Source organism: Hyaena hyaena, unplaced genomic scaffold, assembly GCF_003009895.1.
Source record: "Hyaena hyaena isolate Hyena2069 unplaced genomic scaffold, ASM300989v1 scaffold_505, whole genome shotgun sequence".
In the NCBI taxonomy this organism is placed as follows: domain Eukaryota; kingdom Metazoa; phylum Chordata; class Mammalia; order Carnivora; family Hyaenidae; genus Hyaena; species Hyaena hyaena.
This window is the reverse complement of record NW_024081134.1, coordinates 836,276-861,646: the sequence shown is the minus strand read 5'-3', so window position 1 is coordinate 861,646 and position 25,371 is coordinate 836,276. Positions and strand designations below refer to the sequence as shown.

The 25,371-nt window shown below is 51.6% G+C and overlaps 1 protein-coding gene across 1 annotated transcript; it reads right to left on the bottom strand.

Moving 5' to 3' along the window:
* Positions 1-516: 516 nt before the first annotated feature.
* Positions 517-14,915, bottom strand: WNT2B (Wnt family member 2B). The gene is made up of 5 exons (XM_039254918.1): positions 14,475-14,915; positions 8,666-8,886; positions 7,339-7,616; positions 6,183-6,447; positions 517-2,784 (listed from the first exon to the last, which is right to left on the bottom strand). The coding sequence occupies exons 1-5, from the start codon at positions 14,660-14,662 to the stop codon at positions 2,555-2,557; spliced, it is 1,182 nt and encodes a 393-aa protein (XP_039110849.1). The 5' UTR covers positions 14,663-14,915; the 3' UTR covers positions 517-2,554.
* Positions 14,916-25,371: the final 10,456 nt, after the last annotated feature.

Sequence of the window (25,371 nt, the reverse complement as noted above, 5' to 3'; positions counted from 1 at the left end):
GAAATATGAGGAAAAATTAATTGCTTGGCCATCATTCCTTCTTGGGACCACATTGCCTCTGTAGTGGGGCTCACATGGACCTCTCTTCTCTCGCTATCCACCCCACTGTTCAAACTTCTCACTCTCTAGACAGCTTGCTTTCCTCTTAACCATTTATAGGAAATTACAAAATGTGGGTCTTTATGAACTAGAATTTGGAGCCCAGGGGAAGCATAGAGCAGTGTGAGATGCCAGAGGAGGCTCACTTGCTTCCATGGGGGTAAGAACTGAAAAGGAATAGGTGACAGAGCACAGGCAGATTGAACTTGGGCTGCAGTCCCAGGAAGGCCTAGCTATCATTTATGTGGTAACTTGGGCATTCTTAGGAGAGCAGGGGCTCACTGGGACCTGAGGCTCTATGCAAAGACCCTGATGTAAATTCCTTCAGCTGTATTCTTGATTCAGACTGACTTTGACCCCCTTACCTTCCCACTATGCTAAGGCTTTCCTCCTCCTAATCCCAGCTCAAGATGTCAGAAGCTCTTCTCTTCCCCTCCCGTTTCCCCCTCCCTAATCCCACCATTGGCTCATCAGTTATCCAGTTGACTCCACTCTGCAAGGAAGACATTCCCCTGGCCTGACTCACTCAGTCCCATTTCTCCACAGGAATCCCCTCACCGCAGACCACAAGGGCCCTGACTAGCTCATGTTTTGTGTTAATGGATGTGAAACCGGAGCAAACCCCTCACCAAAAGAAAAACCACCCTAAACTCTCCCACACAGGTCTCGGCAGGTTACACAAATATTAGTCCTATCATCCAAATAAATCTGCCCCCATGGCCCAGAGCTCTGGCTCCCCTATCCTTCTGCTGCCTGTGCAGAGTGAAGCTGCTCCACAAACACGTGAGGACCCCAAGGGATGTTGGGGAGGAACTTGGGGGGGGGGGATGCTATGTTCAGAATTCCTTGTGTAGGCCCTTTAATCAACATCCTGCTGTCAATACTTCACAATTCTAAATGGGAGGTTCCAAGAGAAGTCATGATGGGCTAGACCAGTTAGGAATTTTGGTAAGAGCATCTGTTAGATGGAATTGGGGCCATAATTAAAACTCAGTATTTGAGATGTTTATAACCTTGTTTTACAGATGAGACAATAGAAGCTCAGAGAATTTGGGTATCTTGCTCAAAATATCAAAAACAGTAAATGGCACAGCTGTGATTTCAACCCAGGTCTATCATAACTGCAAATTTCTATACCATTCTGTTCTTCCATTGTCCAAGTCACATAAAAATAGGACATCACAGTTTCTGGGACTCTGTGTCCTAGCCCGTGGCTTACTAAGCCTGCTGTCTCTGGAGACTCCGCTACTGAAGCTTAGTTAGGCAGCAGGTAGTAGCAGAGAAGGAACTCCCCTGTTTAAACCAAAGATGGAGTGAACAGTAATAATCCCCAGAACTTACAGAGCCACTAAATTCAAATTTGTTCAATAAATGTGGAAAGGTGATTTTCTAAACTGTGTACCACTTTGGCCCCAAAGCCCCAGCTCTGCTTTCCGCTGTAGCCACTGGATTCCACGCCCAACTTCAGAGACTAGGATTCTCTCCTAAAACTTGTCAAAACCAGACATTCCTACCTGACTAGTATACACTGATGCCTCATGTGGGACCCTTGAGATCAGGCCTGCTATCTTCTCCCACCCTCCATGAGTCACATATCTTTTACTAATAGTGTTTCCCAAACCTAGTTGACCTCCAAAAGAGCACATAGAAACTTTACAAAAATAAAATAAAATCCCAAGGCCTAGGCAGGCTTACTAAATTACTCTTTCTCAGGAGTGTTCTAGTGATCTGTTAGGCATAAGGACCACTACATGCCACTTGGCTGGAACAGGCAGCAAGTGAGCAAGAGGCAGTGCTATCTGATATAGGTTGAAAAGAAGAGGGAGATTGTAAGAGAATGAATGTTTGTATAGTTATATAATTTTTTCCCCTAAAAAATACAGCAGTTTATAAACCTATGAGCATGTGAATGGGACCGTGTCCACTAGGACTAACTTTTATCTAGCAATCCCAGGCTCTCCCAGGAAGAAGTTTGTAGCCTGAGAGTTTCTTTTGGGGTACCGGGCAAACTGACTCAGGGAAGAGATGTGGTTTTCTCTCTGTCCCATCTACCCTTAGTCAGGTAGGAACACGAAGAAGCTCTCTCCAGGTACCCTTCCTCTTGCACACATAAGAAGTGTCAGGAAGCCAGTGCAAAGGAAAGGAAAAATGAGCCTTGACCATGTGCTTTAGTGCAACTTATATCACTCTGAAGGCCCCTACCTCTTCCCCTCTCCCTTCCAACCTCCAGAGGGGGTAGTCAGGGAGCTGTTCAGTTTCTTACATCCCCTGTCAACTCCTTCCCAGGGCTAAGGAACCAGTCAGGACACCAGAGTCCTTCTGGATTACTCTCCAAGTCCTTAAATAGAAACTGTAGCAGCCCAGAGTTGAGGGTAGAGGAGGGTGTGCATGCAAAGATCTTGTGCTTTTGAGCCAGGAGGTTTGAAGTAGAGGAATAAGTGAGGTATTTCTACATTCAGGTCTGGTCCAGCCACTCTGCCTTCTTGGGGGCCTTGCAAGTGTGGACGTCCACAGTGTTTCTGCACTCCTTGCACCGTACCGCACAGCACCAGTGGAATTTGCACTCACACTGGGTGACACGGGTGACTCGAGTTGTGTCATACCCTCGGCCACAGCACATGATTTCACAACCATCCGTCCCCTTGGATGTCTTGCTACAGACACGGCCTGCAGTGCCTAGGGAACCTGGGTTGGGGAAGAGAGAGAGTGAGAACCAAGTTACCTCTTACTTCAGCTGCTCTGGGTTCCCTTACCCACATCCTCATGAGGAAACCATAAAGAATCCCTTTTCCTGAAAATATGCCCAACTGGCCAAAATGACCATCTCTTTACTTCCCTCTGCACCACCCTGGCTTCTTCCCACCGTCAAGCCTCCCCAAAGACCATTGATTTCACCTACCATGCCAATACACTTCACGTCTCCTTCAAAACTAGCCTTAAAATGCTCCTAACTGTTAAAGCTGGATAAGGGCTCCCTATGTGAGAAGTTTTCCATACTAAACAGTTAAAAAAAACAAAAAAACAACAGCCTATAATTTATCTTTTCCAAGAAGTCTTGCCACAACTCTGATGCAGCTACCATTTGTTAGTATTTTGGCCCTTAGTTTACATTTTATTGAGTTGTACCATACAAGGAAGGCATTAAAAGCATGGGCTTTACTGTCAGACTATCCACATTTCAGTTCCAGGCCTCCCACATCTTAGCTAGGTAAGTTAATCTCTCTGGGCTTTGATCTTCTCATATGAAAACAGGCATAGTAATAGCATCTAACTCAGTGGATTGTTATATCTATAATCTCTGTTCAGCTGAGGAAGTGAACTGGTCAGTGTGACTGTCCAAAGGCATTTCCCTATGGGATTCCTACAGAATACCCCTTGCTCAGCCCTTACAGTAGGAGCTCTTGAAGGGTAGGAATGATATTATCTTCCTGCACACAGGGTGCTTAGGACTTCATTCTGACCAATTCTAGCAAAAGAGGTCCTGCCAACAAATGTAAAACCACAGAATGTTGGATGGGTAGGCCCTAGAAACTTCTGTCTGTTCTAACCCTTCCCCAGAGATGGGACAGGAACTGACCTAGGAGTTGAGGAAGGGGAATAGATTGACTGATTGTCTTGCAGTAGTCTGTGCATCCTGCTGCAATACACAAAGAAAATGCTAGGGGTGCCTGGGTGGCTCAGTTGGTTAAGCAACCGACTTCAGCTCAGGTCATGATCTCACGGGTCATGGGTTCAAGCCCCGCATTGGGCTCTGTGCCGACAGCTCAGAGGCTGGAGCCTGCTTTGAATTCTGTGTCTCCCTCTCTCTCTGCCCCTCTCCCATTCATGCTCTGTCGCTCTCAAAAATAAACATTACAAAAAATTTTTAAGTGCTAGAACTTAGAACTTCTACATTTGTTTTTTATCTCATAAATTTAAAATCTCTACTTTGTATGTTTTATAAAGTACATATTATTACAGTGGAACATAGATACCTTTTAAAGTAAATATCCATATATTAGAGGTACATGCTCAAATAACTTTTTAATGATAAGAGTATGCAATCCAAAATGTTAGAGGCCACTCTTCCAGAGTGTGGGCTAACTAGTTCTACTATCTAAGTACTCTCCTCTAACTCCAAGGGCTGGATCTTAAGTCCTTCTCTTGTGCACCAAAATCCTCTCCTGTACTCTAGAGCTGAGCTGTCTAGTGCTATAGTCACCAGCCACGTATGGTCATTTAGTTCTAAATTAACTAAAATTTAAAACTTAACTTCTCAGTCACAATACCTGTATTTCAGATACTTAGTAATCCCGTGTGGCTAAGTGGCTACCATATTGGAAAACATATGTAGAACATTTCTCTCATCATAGAGGGTTCCGCTGGACAGGACTGCTTTGGCAGAAATTTGTGGCTCCATACCCCTTTCTGGGGTGATTTATACCCTTTGAATTCCAGGCCCCACTTTGGGTTTTAGGAGACTTAATTTTACGCCTCTGAGAAAAACCAACACATCTATGACTCACCCTTCCTTCTGACTCCAAAGATCCTTCCCCAAAGGTGCATTTTAGGTATGGCAGCATAGGCTTACCCCTCGGCTGCTATGGAATTATTTCAAGACATTCAGAGAGTAGTCCTCTGAATTATATTACCTGGGAAGAAAACATACCTAGTGGCAGGAAATCACTGAGAGAATCAGAAGGACTCTTAACTCCTTTTCTCCTGGCACCCTCCAAAGGGCACAAACTACTTTCTGTGTTACTTGGAAGGAGCCCCACCCTGTTTCTGTGCCCAGATTTGCTCTGAGCCATTTGACTCTCCAGGAATGACAGTGAAGGCTGAAAACAAGCAGAACCAAAGACGGCTGTGGTCCCTGGCTCCATCTCACCCAAGTCTCGAGTGCTGAGTGTGCAGAGAAGAGCCTGTGAGCCCATGACAGTAGCCCGGCGAGGAGCAGCACTTTTGCACTGCAGGTTGTTCCTCGTCTAACCTGCCTGAACCTGAAATATGAGCTATGATGGTAACTTCTACTCTTTGGGGGCAATAGCATATCACCTTCCAGCATCCCCAAGGATTCCACTACAGATATCTGGACCAGACTGAAAAACAAGTTGCTGCTTTCTGCTAGTGGTTAGCTCTGCTGGGATCCCTTTCTTTGCTTCCCCAACTCCACTACAGAATCTTCCTTGGCAGCGCACTGGATACAGTCTTTCAGGGCCATTCATGGTCCAATCCTCACCTGTCTTTCTACCTCTAGTCTCCCCATCCCAAACCTTCACTCAGTCGGATTCTTCATAGCTCTTGGTACCTAGAACAATCATGTACTTTCCCACCTACCACTCTCCTTATTGGCCTGCTTCTCTCTCTAGCTCTAGGTTGTCCAGGTGACCCCTATACTTCCAGAATCAGTTTAAGTCCCACATTTTCCAATAAGCTTTTCTTGACTTCTCCAGCCATGTGCCTTCTGCAATTGCATCAGTCCACCGATTACATCTCATTTCTTTAGCTAGATCATCAAGAGCCAGAGACTTAGGGTTCCTCTGCCTCATGCTTCTGTGCAGCCCACACATTGCTTGGTATTGAAAAGGGGTGACTCATTTAAACAATCCCTGAGTGATACCCACTGTGCCCCCAGATGCTGGGGATATAGAAGAGTGAGAGATGACCTCTCCTCTGCTTGGGTAGCACTGGGACTGGTGGCCTGAGGCATTCATCATCAATCTTCTTCTTTCTTTTTTTTTTTTTTTTTTTAACGTTTATTTATTTTGGACAGACAGAGCGCAAGCAGGGGAGGGGAAGAGAGAGAGGGAGACATAGAATCTGAAGCAGGATCCAGGCTCTGAGCTGTCAGTACAGAGCCTGATGCGGGGCCCAAACCAACGAACTGTGAGATCATGACCTGAGCGAAGTCTGACGCTCAACCAACTAAGCCACCCAGGCGCCCCTGTCATCAATCTTACTATAAGACATTTGTGTCTAGAGGAGACTGATGCCTCCCACGGTTCTGCTTTCCTAACTCCTGTGGCTGAACAGACTGTGATTGACCAGGGGCACCTGCACCAAGAACCAGGGCTCCATGTCCCTACCTGCTTTCCTTAACTCACCTGCAGCCTTGTCTAAGACACAGTAGTCTGGGGAGTTGTCAAAGTAGACAAGGTCAGTCCGGGTGGCACGGCGATAGCCTTGGCGGGCTGCTGTGAAGTTGGCACCATCCTGGGTTGCTGTCACCTGCACGGCCCCATCGTAGCGCCGCCGCAGGTAATCGCCGGTGCGGCGGAAGTCTGAGAGCGCACGCCAGCAGGTGCGCAGAGTACAGGAGCCACTGACGCCATGGCACTTACACTCGAGCTTCAGAAACCGCCGCACAGCCTGGGAGATGAGGGAGAGGAGGCCTGTCAGGGTGCTTTTCAGTCATCCCTACGGTTACAAGCACAAGTGCTCTGACGTCTGGCATAGGCTGAACAGTGGGTTCTCTCCCCATCAGAACCCACCCATTCAAGAACCTCTTCCTCCATGAATCCTTCCTGGACCACCAGTGCTTTCTTTCCATAATAACCCATTTGAACTCAGAGCCACCGAACCCTGTTCGTGATTACAGTATGCTGTCGCATGCCCTAGTTTCACATGGCTTTATTTTTTTTATTTTTATTTTTTTTAATGTTTTTTATTTATTTCTAGGAGAGAGAGAGAGAAAGACAGCGTGAGCAGGGGAGGGTCAGAGAGAGAGGGAGTGACAGACAGGCTCCAGGCTCTGAGCTGGCAGTCAGCACAGAGCCTGACGCGGGGCTCGAACCCACGAACCGTGAGATCATGACCTAAGCAAAAGTCGGACGCTTAACCGACTAAGCCACCCAGGCGCCCCCACATGGCTTTAGAGTTTAAGGTGCTATGCCTTCTCCTTCTCTAGCCTGTCATTTCCCAGCACAGTACTAGGCACAGTCACGGTGCTCAGAAACCAGTGAACTGCCCAGAACAAGCTCTTACCCCACTCAGTCTTTATGGAGGTGGTCCCTCCCCTTCCTAAAAAGTTATTTCCCTTCTCTTCTCTACCTTTCCCTACTTTCCACCTCTGCGAAGACACTTTACACGCTTTGCATTCCCAAGCTCCCTTGCATTCGCTACTCCTATCCCATGGGGGTTGGGGCCTCTGGACGCAATCCAGGAGCCTTCAGCATGTCCACCTTCACATTCACTCCATGATCACATGTACTGGTCACCCCCAGCAGATAGGGATGTACACACGTAGACATGAGTACTAACCGTGCGACCACAGCGGTTGTTATGTAAGTTCATGAGGGCCCGGGCATCCTTAAGCCTCTTTTCCTTGGCATCCACAAAGGCCTTGGCAAAGCGAACACCATAATGGATGTTGTCACTGCAGCCACCCCAGTCGAAATCCCCACGCTGGTCACGGTGTCGGCCACGGGTGTAGGGGTCACAGCTGCACACACTCAGTTCGCCCTGGCTGCAGGCACGAGTGATAGCATGGACCACCCCTGCAGATGAGATGGCATATACGAATGCTGCCTCCCGACTACCTGGAGAGAGAAAGGTAGAGGTACAAGAGAGAGCAAACCAAACAAGTCTGTCCCCTTCTTCAGCCCACACAACCCCCGACTCACCGACTCTGAAACTTCCTCTCTTCTTGTCTTTCCTAGAGCAACTCCCACACCTGCTTTATTCAAGGTGGCCTTCCCTTCCAAAGGCACTCCCCAGAGTATCCGACCTCTTCCCCGCGGCCCTCAGCACTCTCTGTCCGCTTCTTTGTACGTCTGACCTCTTGGGCTGACCTGTCCTCTTGCTTCCTTCCAAACTCCCTGGACCCATCCATTGAAAAGTTTCACAGTGAGTCATCCCCTCCCACCGAGTGCCAATCCTGGCTCAGCTAAGCCGGCCTCAGTCCACATTCCAGGCCTTTTCAGGCCTGCTCTGCTGGACAGTTCCCCTACAATGGAGACCCCAGCCCAGGGGTCAGCCTGTTTGCGAGAACTGCTACTAGCCCCCTCCTCCGCCTGCTTCCTTCTTACCCTGCTCTCAGGGATTGATGACTCATCACCCCTGTCCCCCAGATACCTCCTGATTCCCATTCTTCCCTTTCTTCTAGTTTATTGTCTAGCTTCTGCTTAGCTTTTTTGCTAAGCCAGGGCCAAGCCACCAACTCTCCAAATATTTACATATCACCTTTCTGTTTATCCCTTGCTGCCATTACTGTAATGTTGGGAGTGTTGGGGTGAGGGCAGTGATGGTGGCAGTGAGTAAGGAGCAGCCTTCCTAGTCGTTACAGTGCATGGAAACCCTCACGCTGGGTTTGGGGAGGAAAGGGGGAGGGAAGATGAGAGATGGAGGCAGTAGGGAACTCTGTACCTTTGTGCTTCATCCCAGAACACTAGAATTTAGAGGGGTCCCTGCCTACATATCTCAGGTACTGAGGGTCTGTTCCCAACTGTATCCTGGGCTCTGCCCGCAACTGTCTGTCGGATTATGAGGCAGTGTGTGGGAGAGGGGAGGACAATGTGCCTGCCCTACCCACTCACCCCCCCAGGCACAGAAAGGGAAGCAGTTGGAGCAGGGTAGAAGAGGCCCCTACTTCTGAGCATGACGCGGCCAAAGACAGTGTGGTCCCGGTCCAGCGTGGTGCAGTTCCAGCGGTGGTGGCGGAACTGGTGCTGACACTCTCGGATCCATTCTCGGGCACCCTCGCCCACCGAGCGCATGATGTCTGGGTAACGCTGGCACAGCTGCCGCTGCCGGCTCACCAGACCAGGGATATTGTCACAGATCACTCGGGCCCCCAGTGCCCCGATGTACCTGCAAGGTGGAGATGACCCTGTCAGAGCATCCTGGCCCTTTTCCTGCCTCAGGAGGGGGAGAAGGAGAGGAAGGTTTGGCATTCAGAACTTGAAGAGGTTCCTTCCCCTCCTCCAGCCCACATTCCCTGAGGCCAACGGGTACAGCTTTCCCCACAAGCTCTGGAGAAATGGCTATGCAGTTACAGAGAGTAATTGAGTGGTCTCTCACCATCCTCCGCTCCCCAGCCAAAGGTCCAAGTGACACACAACTCCCAGAACACGGGCCAGGCATGTGTCACATTCATAGAAGCCGTAGGCATGTCACACAAACCCATTGCCTGTTTATTTAATAAACATTAAGAGCCTCAGAGAAAAATAAACTAACAAAACAAGAGTCTGAGACAACACTCTTACACCCACATGTAAGAGGCACGTCCTTCATGGCTCATCCGTGAAGACAGTTTGGGGAGGGAAGGATGGAGACACGGAGGGAGCAGTGGGAAGGGACTTCGTGGGCAGTTTTGAGTCATGTTTACAGCTCTCGTCAGACCCATGTAGCTAAAATTCCTCACTCCCAAACCTGAGGTCTTGGGGAGGAAGACCCCACCCCAAGATAAAGCGAGCGGGGCGACACTCCCCATATTCCAGTCCCCACTCTGCTTGATTCAAACAATTTTAAGAAGATCAGTTGGAGTGGGCTCCTAAAAGTTAGGTGGGTTGCTAGAGTCACTCTCAAATTTCTCAGTATTTTCTCTTCACTCAAACACTCCGAGCCCGGAACTCCACCCCAAGCCTCGGGAAGAACATCTCCAAGAAGACAGGGGGGCGTCATCACCTCTTCTCTCCGTGAGGTCACCAGATGAGATCTGACCCATTCATCCACTTCTCACTCCTCGCTGTGTCTCCAACATCTAGCACCTTCCTTGGCCCTCTGGAATTCTCTGTTCTCCTGACACATCAAATGAATACCTCTCTCCCTTTCTCTGAACAGGTGGGGAGTAAAGGGGGAGGGCAGCCGCTGCTACAGGCTGAAAAGATTTGGTCTGGGCTGTGAATGAGCCTGTGGTTTGGGAAAGATCCCAAAATGGGCCTAGAAGTGGGTGAGGAGAACAGAAGGCAGCCAGTGGGGAGAGAGGAAAAGCTGGACGGCCCTGGGGTCTAGGTACCCCCACCCTCCGCCCACATCCTTGTGCCTGGCCCTCACCCACAAACTAGATCACCGCTGGTGACACCAAGTCCGACAGACGCAAGGAGGGCTGCTGCTTGCCTCTTTTGGAGCTCAGCAGGGCTGATGGGGCCCATCTGTCCCGGGGGAGGGGTGAGAGGGCCGGCCCACCACTGACAAATCCCATGGAATCAGCGTCCCCAGCAGCACTGTCCATCAGGGCAATAGCTTCCAGGAACAAACAAAATAAACACCCCGGGCCCAGCCAGGCCGGAAAAGGCCGCCTGACGCACAGCCTGGAGTTACACCCACTGCCGCGGTGCTTTGTTTGGAGAATCGAGACCGTTGCAGTTGGAGCCCGTCCCTGTCTCACCACCGTTCTGCTTCCCCAGTTCGGCCCAAATACTACTCTAAGCAATGGGTGTTTGTTTTTTTTACTGGGGCTTGGAAAGAGGGGGGTTGGATGGGAATGGGAGACCAGTAATCCAGCCCTCATGAGACAGTCTGGAGTGAGGCAGGCCAAACTCTGGCAATAAGTCCTTCCTGTGGTCTGACTTAAATCCATTCTGCTGCAGCCCACATTGGTCCTTCTTGTTACATCCTCACTAAGCGTGGGAACGTTCAGTACCTAAGACAGGAAGATAATTACGGTCTTCTGCTACCACCCAGGCCCCACAAAGCAGCCTCACTAAGTGCCCCACTGGTGCAATTCTGCAGAGCAGAGCACAGGCCTGCTGGCCAGTGGTCAGCCCCTTGTGGTGGTGGTGGGGTCTCCAATACAACTGAGCCTGAGTCCCCTCTCGATTCAACACATGCCTGCAAACTGCCTACCATGTGCCAAGCATTGAGCTCAGTGGTTAGGGCACAGAGCTGCGGCTCGTTGGCTGGTAAGAGGGGGAGAGATGCCCCTGACTTTAGCTCTGTTTTCCCTTTCCCTTTTCACTTCCTTCCCAGCAACCTGTCACAGAACGTTCCCTTCACCTGCTTAGGACCCATTCACATCCCTTCCTTTGACAAAGTGACCCAGGCCCTCCTCTAGCCCTTTGCTACTCAGAGTGTGGTCCCCAGAACAGCCATATGGGCATCATCTGGGGATGTTAGAAACGCAGAGCCTTGGGCCCCACCCCAAGCCTACTGAGTCAGAATCTGCATCTTCACCAACATCCCCGGGGGATTCAGACACCCTATTCCATGAAGGCAGAGATTTTTGTTTTGTTCACTTCGTTACCCCCGGAACCTAGAGCAGTGTCTGACACACAGTAGACACTTAATAACTGTTTGTTGAATAAACAAACACCTAACCACTCTGATTTACCACCAACTCTCTTTTCCCCCTAGCCAGCCATAAACTTCATTTCAATTACAGCTTTACTCCTGCTGACATTGCCAGCCTATTTGCAGATGTTTTATATTTGTGTCTTTTTAATGAGGCCAGGGATGCTCTTTTCATTTCCCCTCTTGCAGTCCCTAGTGTACACAATTCAGCCCAGCCCACACAGGGCTTTGAACACAGGAATAAAAACTTACCCTCCCTGAATCTCTTAATACAGCATCATTTATAGGGTACTTTACAGTTCATGAAAGATTTTTCTAAACAAAAATCCTACGAGACAGAGCTCCATTTTACAGATGGAGAGACTGAGGTTCAGGGAGATTAAGTGATAATCCCCAGCTCTCTCCCTCGGGACTAGTCAGAGGAGAACCAGGGTGAGCCAAGGATATCTGACTCCAAAGTCCAACCTCATTTTCATTCCGAGAACACGAGAAGCGTACAGTGCTTAACCAGAAATAGAGCAATCTAGCTCCAAAATTGGTGTGAACTTGGGCAAGTTTCTTACCACTCCCCTCCCAGTCCTCACTTTCTTCATGCATGACATGGGGATAATAACAGTATCTACCTCACCGGATTACTATGGGGATTGAAGAAGATGATGCTCGTAAAGTAGTTATAGTGTCCAAAGCTTAGTAAAGATTCATTGACTGGCAGTTGGTGGTGGTGACGATAATGCTAGTATCATGATACTCTGTTCCTCTCCCTCCATGAATCCGTGCCCGCTGTCCCGCTCACGGGATTCCCTACATCCAGCCCCCTGCAGAATGCAAAATGGAACAGGGGAGCATGTGCAAGGAGCCCCCTATTTCTTGCTCTGTTTGTCACAGATTAAAAAGAGACCATCTGTTTCCTCCTCCAGTTAGAGGTGGGGAGAGGAAAGGAGTGACTGGAGGGTAAGGGAAGGGCTGCGGGGACGATCAGACTGCTAGCTGGTGACAGTGATGACCTTCTGCTCCAGAGTGGAACACGGACACACCCAGAGTCAACAGGCATCTCGTTCAGGGTTTGGACAAAATATCAATCTTGCTGGGTTTTTTTCCTAAAGGAAAGAGAGAGAATCACCTTGGGGGCCTGACCTGCCTTGAGAAAGCAGCTTTCCACTTTTATCTCAGAAGCGATGACCACTGAGACAGGCATCTGGGGCCCAGAGCTGTGACAGGTGTAAGGCAAAGGAGACTGAACTAACCTCTGCACTCACCCCCCCATCCGGGCTCCATCGCTGCCTTTCGCAGGGACTGCGGAGTCCCTCCCTATCACTGTATCCCTGGCCCTCCTCTCTGGCTCTTCTACCCAGAGTTTCCCCAAAACATTTCATGTGAACCACGCAGGGTGAGAGTAGTAGAAGGGAGAAAGGAAAAGGAGAGGAAGTAGCCAAGGGACAAATGGAGGACTGGGAAGCATCCGAGTTGGGTCTTTAGGAAGCACTATCAGGATGCTGAAATTATCAGAGTGGACACTTCATCACCTAAACACCAAGTCGTCCCCAAAACGACCTCTCAAACCACTAAGAAGCAATCAAGAGTCCCTAAAAGCAGATTGCCATCCGGGGTGGCTAAAGATGCTCAGTAGTCACTCCATCTTCTCCTTCGGGCCACTGAACACACAAGTCCCCAGACAAACGGAGCCCCTGATAGCTTTGATCTCCCTCTGAACTTTGAAAGGCTTTTCTCCTCTGTCCCCTCTTCTCTTCCCCTTTCTAAAAGAATGTTTCAAGCCAGATGTAAGATAGGGGCCTCCCTTCTCCCCCATCCAGAACTAGCCCCCCCCCTTTGCCTTCCCCAACACTGCAGAGATTAAAAAGATCCAAAAGAGAGATTTTTCTGAAACAGGAAAATGGGGGGTGGGGGGATTGGGGATGGAGAGCAATGCATCTTGAAATGATAGGAATCTGCAGCCCAAGCTACCCCTCACCCTTTCTAGCCAAGATTCCAAGTCTAGAGGAGGAAAGCCACAGGGTGCAAGGGGAGGAGAGACCACTCTTTGTGGTGGGGAGGCTGAGGGAAGGAGGGGCAAAGTAAGGAAAGGAAAGGGGCACTGCATGCGTAGGGAGGGGCAAGAGTGCAGTCTGAGGCCAGTTTGATTGGGGGGGGGGCACGTGAAGAGGAAAGATGAGAAGACTGTCTTTTCTCAGTTCAGTTCCCCAGTTCCCCCCCCCCCCCAGAAGGTGGGGGAGGAGGTAGGGCAGCTTTCTCCTGAGAGAGAAGGATGAATGCCATCCCGGGCTTGGGGGTGGTGCGGGGGGGACTCGGAAAAGAGCAGACATCCAGTGGGTTTGTAATGCCTTTCACCTCGTCCATCCGCTCGTCAAGTGTCTGGAGTCTAAGGCCTGTGGGAAGTCTGAGCGGAGGGTCCCTTAATACTTTGGGACTCCGGAAGCCTCTAGTTCTTGGACGGGAAAGGGAGATGGGAGATAGAGGGTCATCTGGGGGAAGAAAAAGGAAGAAGTTAGGGATATCAAGGCTCGAAGTGACCTCTTCAAAGCTGAAGTTGAAGACAAACGCCTAAAGTATGCAAACCGAAGTGTTTTGTTTGTTTTAATTGTGGGAGTTAATGGAGTGTTTTCCCCTTGATTCCGTTTCTAAGCCTTGTGCTAGGGTGCTGCCGCGTGAACCCCAGAGTCTCGCTGCATTACCCGGTGGGGTAGACTAGCGGGAGCCTCAACCTCCCTCGCCAAATGCCCTTTTCTCCACCTCCCAGGGGCGGGGGGCGACGTTAGGTGATCAGGGGGTCCTGCTGGAGAGCCACCGAAGGCCCCAGATGGGCGATTGGTTTCTTGAATCCACCCTGAGAGAACCTTGGAAGGTAGCTTTCCCCCTAAGAGTGAGTTGAAATAGAGGGGGCCCAGCACAAGGGAATCTGGAAAGCCTCGACCACCTGGCATCCTTGCTCCAAACACCCAGCGCCCACCTCCCTGGGCGAGCAGCACACCTATCCACCCCCACCCCCACTCTGCGACTTAAGTGACAGTCCGGCTCGGATCGTCTCTAACTCCGTCGAAGCGAAAGCCTGGTCTCCTGAGCAGCTGGTGCCAGGAGCTGCGTATTCCTTCTGGGCGCCTCCGGCCTCTGACCCAGCGCCTCGCCCTCCCCACCCCGAAAGCCGTGCTCACCACCAGGACGTGTCTACGCGGGCCGGCAGCGTCAGCAGCAGCAGTAGCAGCAGGCAGGCAAGACCGAGGCGGGCTGAAGCCCGAGAACCGTCGGGGGCCGCGGGTCCTGGCGCGAGCGCGGGGACAGGGGCGCGAGCGCGCCGAGGGAGCAGCTGCGCGGCTTCCTCCGCACCACCCGGCTTCAGCATAGCTCCCCGATGACTCCCGCCGCGCGACCCGGAGGGGCGTGGACGGGGCACCGGCTCGGGGCACTCAGGCTGCTCCTACCTCACCCCCTTGGGGGGCCATAGGGCTCGCCGGCGGCGGGGGACGCAGGGGCACCTGGAGTCCGGGAGCCGGGGCGTAGGGTCCCGGAGCGGGGCGCAGTGAACGGGTGCCGGAAGCCGACGGCGGCGCGCCGAGGCTCGGGCCTGGGACGCGCTGCCCCGGCGCTGGGCGCGGTGTCAGGGGGTCGGTGGCGCGGAGTGGGGCTGCGGGCAGAGTGTGCGGACAGCCCCTCGGCCGCCAGCTCTCATTGGACGGCGCGGGGCGGGGCCGAGGCCGGGGACACGCGCGGCCCTCTGGGCGGCTCCGCCCGCGCCAGCCCCGGGCGCTTCGCGGCGCCCTAGGTGTGGCGGCCGCCTCCGCCCCTCGGCTCTCTGCGCAGCGCCGCGCCGCGCCCCCACCTGCCTCGGCGGGGTGCGACGGAGTGCGGGGGTGCCCTTCAGAGCCCCGCAGCGCCCAATCCTGGCCGACGCAGCGCCACCGGGTCCTAGCGCCCTTCAATCGGCAACCCCAACTTCCGTGGGTGATGGCCAGGAGCGCAGAGTGAGGGGCGCCGCAGACACTTCCCCCTGTCCTCTAACCTACAGTGACATCCGAGCTGAGCCACGGAAGATGCGCTCATTTCCTCGGTCCTCGCTCGGATCTTGCGCTTCTGTGAAATGGGTAGAACCTCGGTCACCTCCTTGTGGGAGGCTCTTAACCCCCTTTCAGCGCTGCCAACTGGGGCTCCTTGGGCAGCTGGCTTCAGGAAGGGGCTTCTCTCATCTAGGGCTTGTTGTTCCTCGCTCCACCGACCCACTGCCCACCGCACCCCCTGCCCGCAAACAATACTTAGACACGGTTCGCGCCCTCCCGCCTGGCCCCGGTGCTCCCCTCTGGCCTGTGGACCTGGAACCGACGACGGAAGCATCGGGGGCACACAAGCGGCCCGGACGAGGACTCCCCGCCCTTTCCCGCCCTGCTGAGCCGAACTTAAGTCTCTCCAGGCTACCCCAGTGTCTCGGTTCCCCCACCCCCTCGGGCGGGGCTGCGTGTACGAAAGAATCAGAAACAGCTGGGCGGCTTTCGCGAACCAGAGGCCAGGGTGGGGGGTCCTGCTGAGAGAGTGGAAGACCAGGAGTCATTTCTCTCCTTCGGCTTTCCACCCTTCCTCCTCCCCACTGCTCCCTCACCCCCTCCGTCACCCATCCCACCCCTGCACACTGCCCCCGGGGGGCGTGGTGAATCAGGAAGAGGTGGGGAGGTGCTGCCTGCTGAAAGTGACGCCCCTCTTCTCACCCTGCACTTCCCAGGCAGGTTGGTAGAGCCTTTGGGATCAGAGAGGCCCTGGCCTTCCAACCTGGGGGTTGAGAAGTGAAGTGGCTGGACCTCTTCTCCAGCCTCAGTTTCTCCTGCCTAACCCCTCATTCCCAGGTGTCTTTATGTCTCTTCCCATGATTTATCTAAACTATAAAGCCCTGGTGTAAACAAAGCTCTGCAAACTGCCCACCCTTCTCAATCCCAAAGTCACTGTCAGTTCTTGGTTGGGAGCCGTCGTGGTAGTTGGGGGGTGGTGTTAGAGAAGCCAGATTGTGAGCGGACTCGGCCCAGTGAGCTGCTGCAGACACCCCAGAGGCAGATATGGGGGAGAAGGGCTCAGAAGGACCTTTATCCCCTCTCTCCACCTCTCCTTTACCTCACTTTCGGTAGCAGGGGCTAAAGTGCATTCATTAATTCAACAAATACTTATTTACTCCTTATCAGTGCCACACTGTGCTACAACAATCTGCTAGAGAACAAAGCAAAACAAAACACCTTCTGCCCTCATGGAGCTTACCTTCCACTGGGGGAACATGCACAACACAGAGTATAATACATCATAAGTAAAACATACCATATGTTAGAAAGGAGTAAGTACAGTGGGAAAAAGAGAATTGTAACTAGGATGTTGAAGGTAGGCTTACTAAGGCACCATCCAAGCAGAGACTTGAGGAGGCCAGGGGACAAGCCGGGCAGATTCTTGGTGGAGAGCATCTGCAGCAGAGGGTACAGCCAACACAGAGTCACTGCGGTGGGTGGTGGGTGTGGGCTGGTATGCAAAGGGTGGTGCTATGGGAGGGTGGGGGGTGGGCAGGCAGCAGGAGCCAAGGAGCTGGGTGGGGGGGGGTGGAGGAGAGGCATTCAGCTAGGTCGCCAGGGTGGCCCAAGTCCTGTGGGGGCTGGACTGGAGTTGCATAGGAGTGGGAGAGGGTTGAAGACAGAGACCAAGCAGGGCCAGCATGCAGCCACATCCCTTCCTGCCAGCCAGCTGACCCTTCCCTCCCCTTCTCTCCTTTCTCCGAGTCTGGAAGTCTCCAGCAGCCCTTAGTGTTTTATCAAAAGGAAGCAGACTCTCTGCTGAGCCTCCCTGAGAGGGGCAGGTGAGGAAGGAGTGGGCCCAGGCTCACTCCTGGCCAGGCCCCTCTCCTTGGACCACTCTTTCTTTTGTTTTTTCTAAAATTTTTTTTAATGTTTTATTTATTTCTCGGGGAGAGAGAGAGAGAGAGAGAGAGAGCGTGAGCAAGGGAGGGTCAGAGAGAGAGGGAGACACAGAATCTGAAACAGGCTCCAGGCTCCGAGCTGGCAGTCAGCACAGAGCCCGACGCGGGGCTCGAACCCACAACCGCGAGATCATGACCTAAGTGAAAGTCGGACGCTTAACCGACTAAGCCACCCAGGCACCCCAATAGCCCTTGGACCACTCTTTCACCTCCTCCCAGCCCAGCCCCACCCTGATGCTGGGCAGCGGTCTACAAGGTCTGTAAGCTCTGGCAGCCTCTCCCAGACTCCCCTGTGTGCTTAGGCCTGGGTGTGACTCTGGCCCTGTGTTTATTTCTACATATGGGCCTGAGGTTGTGGGGTGGGCTAGAGATGATCACATCGGACCTAACCGTGCATGGACTCACCCACATGGGCCCCAGACTCACTTCTGAGGCCCCTTCTTTGGCTTCAGCTGTCTTCACAGTCAAGTGGGACCGTGTCTTGGCACAACATAGATGCTCAACTATTAAAGCATGTAGCTGAGCTAAGGGGGCCCCCAGAAACATCGGCAGCTCGAAGAGGGAGGGCAGCGGATGAGGGGACAAGACTCCTCCCCAGTGCTTACAGGCTACCTCTGCTCTAGAGTGGACAACCCAAGAGACGGGGCTCTGCTCCTTCCTCCTCTTCCTCCCACTCCCCCACCCCCTCCCAGCCCCCTGACTCCCCTGAAGGACCCCAGGCCGCAGGAGCCAGCTGACTGCAAGCGCTGCACTCAACCACTTAACTAGAGAACAAATACGGAGCCAGAGAAGAGGTTTTCTGGGATCTGCCACTTTGGACTTCAAATCTCAAAATAAACTTTCAGTCTCAAGGTCCTAGACGATACTGGAGAGCTCGGCTCCTCACGCGAGGGCCTGTTGTGAGGCTTCCAGCGGAGGGTCAAGGCCAGAGGCTCAGGCTAGTGCCTGACCTGCTCCTCCCTCCCACCCCTACCCCTACTCCACCCTAATGGGAGGCAGGGGAGGAGTTACTGATTTGGGAGTCAAGTTCTCATCTGGAGGGCACTGCATAGAGTCAGGTTCAGCACTTATTGAACACCTGCTGTATGCCCAGCACTGGCCAGAGCATCCTAAATGCTCATCCTAAATGACACAGGAGACAAAGGATCTTACTCCCAAGGCATTTTCTTTTTTTTTTTTTTTAATTTTTATTTATTTCTAGGAGAGAGAGAGATAGACAGCGTGAACAGGGGAGGGTCAGAGAGAGAGGGAGACACAGACTNTTCTAGGAGAGAGAGAGATAGACAGCGTGAACAGGGGAGGGTCAGAGAGAGAGGGAGACACAGACTCTGAAACAGGCTCCAGGCTCTGAGCTGGCAGCCAGCACAGAGCCCGATGCGGGGCTCGAACCCACGATCCGCGAGATCATGACCTAAGCGAAAGTCGGACGCTTAACCGACTAAGCCACCCAGGCGCCCCTCCCAAGGCATTTTCTTGCAAATGCAATAAAGCCACCTGAGGAGTGGCTCACCAGTGTGGCAGATTTAGCGGCTGCGTCAACAGAAGCCTGGGGAAGAATTCCCTTCTCCCCTCAAGCCTCCTAGATTCCCTGAGACATTCCCAGAGCCAGTCTCCCTTCTTCCTCAAGGTGGCACCATAGCTCCCTGCCTGCTCAAAAGTGGCAGGGTCTCCCAAGGAAGGGTCTCCCTCCCCCTTGATATCTAACCTCAAGCTCTGCTCCCCCATGGGGACTTCCTTTACTCTCTTCTCAGCTGCGTGGGGCTAAATGATTTCGAGTTTTTACTGGCCCTTGGGTGGAAGTGGAGATGAGCTAAGGGGAGTTCGGGTGGTGTGGGTAAACAGCTCTTACTCTACCCGGGTTGACCCCCCAGGAGACCCCCCTTCCCTGGGCCCCTTTGGTGATGACCTTCTCTCTTTCCTGGTGGGTGGGAGGTGGTGTGGATGGTAATGAGCAGAGAGAAAGGCCGAGAAGGGGCTGGGGGGAGGTTTGGATGGGAGTCAAGGAATTCCTGAGCCTGCTGCTTGCACAAGGAGCCCTGAGACGCCTTTCCTGAGCTTTCTTTGCAGACCGAGGCAAGTCTTATTTGAAATGGGGCCAGGCTCACACAGGCCCCTGTGTCCCCCGCCTCATCTCTCCCTCCCCAGCCACCCCATGCAGGTGTCTAGGGAAGAGGAGGGAGCTTGGGAAGAACTCAGGGGCTTTTAAGGGGGGCGGAGTGGGGGAATCTACACTTTGCACACAGCCTGCCTGGCCTCTCCTTGGTATTTATGAGCTCCCAGGCGAGGCATGGAACGTGTCTCAAAGAGGCCAGGCCAAGAGGGCTTTGGAGGGAAGGAGCGTCCAGCCCAAACCGGCGAAGGGGGCTCCGGTGGGGCAGAGCCAGAGACTGGGACCCTCTTCCTCCCAGCCAGTGGCCAAACAGGAGAGTAGATTCCTCCCCCAAGGGGCCTGGGAGGAAAAGGGAGCAAGGGGAGAAGGGGAAAGAATTGGGGAGGCGGGACCATGGGGGCGGGGCAAGGGGGTCTGGAGCCTTTTAGTGCTTTGGCTGTAATGAGACTGGAGCCAGGCGGTAGGCGGGCTCACAGCCATCCTGGGCGGGTGGCCCAGGTTCTGTGTGAGGCCAGTGGGTGTGCTGCTGGGATTCTGGGTGGTCACTGACGAGCCTAACCCCAAGGGAGAGTGGTTCCCACTTTGCCCCCAGCCACCCTCTCCCAATCTGCCCGTATCGAATAACACCGAGCTCTCCTTCCCTCCCCGCCACCTGTTCCGGGCCCTAGAGTGATCTGGAAGCGAGGTTTGCTTCCAGTGGACACGAATCTGCAGAGCCCACTATCTGCCTTCCTCACTTCGCTCTGCTTCTTGCTGTCCCCATGTCCTCTCTGTATCCCTCTAGGGCTGTTGCTGTCTGGCTCCTGTTTCTATCATGCTGTGTCCATTCCTATCTTTCTATGTCCGTCTCTCTGTCTGTCTCCGTTTGTCTTCTCTGTGTGTCTGGGTCTGCCGGACTTTCGCCCTCTGTCTGAGCCTCTCTCCATCTTTCTCTTTAGGAATCTGGACGACTGTCTCTCTCATGTCTTTCACTCTCCATGTCTTTTCTGACTCCCTCTGCCTATGTGTGTGTTCCCCTCCATATTTTTCCCAGTGTGTATCTTTGTTTGTCTTTGTCTCTGTTCCTGTTTCTCCTGCTCTCTGTCTCACATCTCCCTCCACAGGCCCTGCAATCCGGTGCAGAGCGCACTCGACTGAAAGAAATCAGAAAACCCGAGTTTCCCCTCAACCCAGCTGTGCACTATTTCCATGACTCTGAAGGTCACTTTTGCACTCCTGGCCTCAGTTTCCTCACTGGCGAAACAAGGGGGCGGGTGGACACGTACTTCCCTTTGTGGGGGCTAATTTCTGTCTCTGTCTCTTTCTTGTTTGTGTAGCACAGCCCACCCTGTTCTCCAAGGCTTCTGCTTTTTTAGTCCCTAGATTTGACCCTGATGTTAGCACTCCAGCATCCTTTGGACCCCCAGTGGGAAGGGGGCTTTGATACTGTCAGCCAGCAGGCCCCAAAAGGACTCCTCACTCCTTCACCCCCTTAAACATCAGGGTAGACAAGGGCCCTTTCTGGGGCCATGTCTGGCACACAAACCAGATTAGCTCATCTCTCTAATCCTCTCTGTGCTGGGGCCTCTGCCAGGCAGGGACACCCACAGCGAAGAGCAAGTGTGTGTGTGTGTGTGTGTGTGTGTGTGTGTGTGTGCGCGCGCGCGCGCGCAGATTCTTGAAGAAGGCAAGACCCAGGTTCTTCTTCCTCTGGGTACCCCCTCCTGCCTGAAAAAGCTCAAATCAGCAGCCTCACTGTCTAAGAAACCTCATCAGGTTTGAGCCAAATCAGGGTTCCCGTAATCCCAGTCTGCCCCACCCCCAATCCTTTTCGGACAGCATCCTTAGGGCTGGAAGCCACCCCTTCTCCATACATAACCCCTGGCATATGCGCGAATGCTTTATTCTAGTCTAGGAAAAGGCTGCTTCTTCCACTCCTTCTTGAAAAGCCGGGAAAGCCTTGAGTGTCAGACAGGGCACAGGGGACACCGGGGTGGGGAGCGGAGTAGACGGTCCCTGGGCTTCACGCTCCGAGTTGGAGGCCTCCAGCCCCTCTGAAGTTTCACTTGGAGAGGTCTTTCTTGGCCGATAAGATCAAAGCATTCCCTCTGCCAAATCATTACCTTATTTTCGAGGCAATTACAGAACTTATTGTATCAATTAGCCGGGGCTCCAGCTGCAGCCGGTTATCTCTGTCTGCCTCTCGCTCGCAGAAGAAAGGGTCGGCGGGGCCCAGCCAGCGGGGCCAGAGAGGAAAGGGCGGGAGCGCGGCCGCGGCCCGGGAGCTGTCCGGCGGCTTTCAGCAGGGACTTGCGAGGACTGGGGAACCCGGCGGCTTCTCCGGGCGCGCCCCGCCGTTGCGCCCGAGCGCTCTCGTCCGCGGCGGTCACACCTGCACGGCTGCGGTGGCCCGGGAGCGCGAGGCGGCGGAGCCCGGAGCGGAGTGAGACCCGCCGGCCGCGCCGGAGCCCCGACTCCGCAGAGGACAGCGCAGAGTCCGCCGACGCGCCTGTCCCTTCCCGCCTCGCCGGTGCGTGACTCACTCTGTGGGCCGTGCGCCCCGCAGTGGCCTTCCCTGGAAAGGCATGGGCAGGGTGAGCTTCGTCAGCGGGGGCACTCGTGCGTTTGCAGACTGGGGGAAAACCCGGTGACCGAGTGCGTGGCGCGCGGAAGTCGGTGTCCCCGTGGGTGCAGGAGCGTGGCCTCGCTACTCCTACCCTTTCTGCAGCCCCTTCCTGCAGAGCCACGCCCACATGTGGTGTTGGGGTCAAGTGGAGGGTCCCGTAGGGCTCCAGTTATCAAACTTTTTGTTCTCAAGTCGCTTTTTAAAAAAAGAATTTTAAAAATGTTTGTTTATTTTTGAGAAACAGAGACAGAGCGCAAGCAGGGGAGGGGCAGAGAGCGAGGGAGACACAGAATCCGAAGCAGGCTCCAGGCTCTGAGGCACAGAGCCCAACATGGGGCTCCAACCCACGAACCTTGAGATCATGACCTGAGTCGAAGTCGGATGCTTAACCGACTGGGCCACCGAGGCGCCCCTCAAATCCCTTTTACCCTCAAAAACTATTAAGGATCCCCAAGGACCTTTTATTTATTCATGGGGGTTAAAGCTATCCGTGTTAAAAATGACAAGGAACACAGGAGCCGCTGAGAGTCCTTCCCAGTGGCCAAAGCTGGACAATTGGGGCAACAAAATAGTTTTGGATTATAACCCGAAGTATAAATAAATATGCTCTGATCCCTACTGTTACACATAAATGAATAAATAAATACAAGGGGAGGAGAGACAAATCTCCCATGCAGAAGCATCCCAAACAATCTATGTAGTTACTCCTCCAGTCTGGGCTCCAGGTTGTTAGTCCCTACCCAGAATACAGAACGGAAAAGGGTAGGGGTGGTGGGGAGTAACTTCACAGTGCAGAAAGCTGACAAAGCTCAGTCGGGTGATCAAAGTCAACATCAACACTGAAAAGTCATGTTGATAATATGTACCCTGGATATGAGGTATGAAAAGGACACTATACCTCTGTAGTTTCCCTCTCCATGATCACAGTGTAATCATGAGACTGATTCACACCTGTTGAATCATCCTTGTCACCAAGAGATAAATCCCACTTGACCATGGTATATGATCCTTTTATTGTGCTGTTGAATTCAGACGGCTGATATTTTGTTGACGAGTTTTGCATTTATATTCATCAGGGATATTGGCCTGTAATTTCCTTGTAGTGTCCTTGTCTGTCTTTGGTATGGGTAATCATAACCTCGTAAAATGAATTTGGAAGTGTTTCTTCCTCAGCAGTTTTTGGGAAGAGTTGAGAAGGATTGGTCTTAATTCTTGAAATGTTTGGTTCAATTCACCAGTAAAGCCATCTGGTCCTGGGCTTTTCTTTGTTGGGAGATTTAAAAAAATTTTTTAATGTTTTATTTATTTCTGAGAGAGAGAGAGAGAGAGAGAGAGAGAGAGAGAGACAGCATGAGCAGGGGAGGGTCAGAGAGAGAGAGGGAGATACAGAATCTGAAGCAGGCTCCAGGCTCTGTGCTGTCAGTACAGAGCCTGACATGGGGTTCAAACTCACAAACTGAGAGATCATGACCTGAGCTGAAGTCAGATGCCCAACCAACTGAGCCATCCAGGTACCCCTCATTTTATGTTTTTGATGTCACAATTTACATGTATCCATTAAAAAATTATTGTAGCTATGGTTATTAATACTGTCTTTTAACCTTTATACTAGAGTTAATTGCTTTATACATCAACATTACAATTGAGTATTCTGAACTTGACTGTATACTTACTTTTGCCAGTGAGTTTTTTAAATGTTTATCTATTTATTTTGAGAGAGAGAGAGAGAGAGCATGCACATCCGTGGGGTAGAGGCAGAGATAGAGAGAGACAGAGAATCCCAAGCAGGCTCTGTGTTCAAAGCAGGGTTTGAACTCATGAACCCATGAGATCATGATCTGAGCCAAAATCAAGAGCCAGATGCTTAACCAACTGAACCACCCAGGTACCCCTGCCAGTGAGTTATATATTTCCATGTTTTTCATGTTACTAGTTAGCATTCTTTTATTTCAGCTTAATAGCTGCCTTTATCATTTCTTGTAAGGCAAGTCTAGTAGTGATAAATTCCCTTAGCTTTTGTTTGTCTGGGAAAGTCTTATCTCCTTCATTTCTGAAGGATAGCATTGCTGGGTAAAGTACTCTTGGTTGGCAGGTTTTTTTCTTTTAGTACTTTGAATATATCATCCTGTTCTTTTTTAGTCTATAAGATCTCTGCTGGGAAATCCACTGATAGCTTTATTGGGGTACCCTTGTAAGAGTCAAGTTGTTTTTCTCATTTCTTTTACAATTTTTTTCATTGTCTTTGGTTTTCGACCATTTTATTATAATTTTTTAAAACATTTTATTTATTTCTGAGAGAGAGAGAGACAGCGTGAGCAGGGGAGGGTCAGAGAGAGGGAGACACAGAATCCAAAACAGGCTCCAAGCTCTGAGCTGGCTGTCAGCACAGAGCCTGATGCGGGGCTCGAACCCATGAACCGTGAGATCATGATCTGAGCCAAAGTTGGCCGTCCAACCGACTGAGCCACCCAGGCGCCCTGACCATATTATTATAGTATGTCTTGGTGAAGTCTTCATTTTCTGAGAGTCTTTCTTATCACGAATGGGTATTGGATTTTGACAAGTGTTTTTTTCTGCATCTATCAATATGATCATGTGATCTTTCTTTAGTTTGTTGATGTGATATATTATATTAATTGATTTATCAATGATAAGCCAACCTTGCATACTTGGGATAAATCCCACTTGATCATGGTGTGTAATTCTTTTTCTACAGTTTTTTTTTAATTTTTTTTAAAAATTTCTGAGAGAGAGAGAGAGAGAAAGAGAGAGAGACAGTATGAGCACGGGAGGGTCAGAGAGAGAGGGAGATACAGAATCTAAAATAGGCTCCAGGCTCTGAGCTGGCTGTCAGCACAGAGCCCAACGTGGGGCTCGAACCCACGAACCGTGAGATCATGACCTGAGCTGAAGTCGGATGCTTAACTGACTGAGCCACCCAGGTGCCCCTCTACACTGTTGATCTGATAAAATTTCACTGAGGATTTTTGCATCCATGTTCGTGATAGATAATGGTTTGTAGTTTTCTTGCACTGTCTTTCTCTGATTTTGATATTAGGGTAATATTGGCCTCATAGAATGAGTTAGAAGTATTCCCTCTGTTTCTGTCTTCTGGAAGGGATTGCAGAGATTAATCATTGATTAAATTTCTTTAGTAGCCATAGGCCATTCAGAATGTCTATTTTTTGAATGTGAGTTTTTGGCAGATAGTGTTTTTTAAGGAGTTGGTCCATTTTATCCAGGCTATCAAATTTGTTGGTAATAGAGTTATGCTTTTTTTATTATTTGGTTTTTGTTTGTGTTTGTGTCTTTTGCTTTTTTGCATCGACACTTAGGTTTATTTTTAAAAAATTTTTTTCAAGTTTTTATTTAAATTCTAGTCAGTTAATATACAGTATC

Excerpts from the sequence above, each read along its gene's own strand:
- WNT2B (XM_039254918.1), bottom strand. The coding sequence starts at position 14,662 with ATGCTGAAGCCGGGTGGTGCGGAGGAAGCCGCGCAGCTGCTCCCTCGG. Across the intron at positions 8,887-14,474 it reads CGCGTAGACACGTCCTGGTG|GTACATCGGGGCACTGGGGG; the intron begins GTGAGCACGGCT and ends TCCACCTTGCAG. Across the intron at positions 2,785-6,182 it reads TGTCTTAGACAAGGCTGCAG|GTTCCCTAGGCACTGCAGGC; the intron begins GTGAGTTAAGGA and ends TCCCCAACCCAG.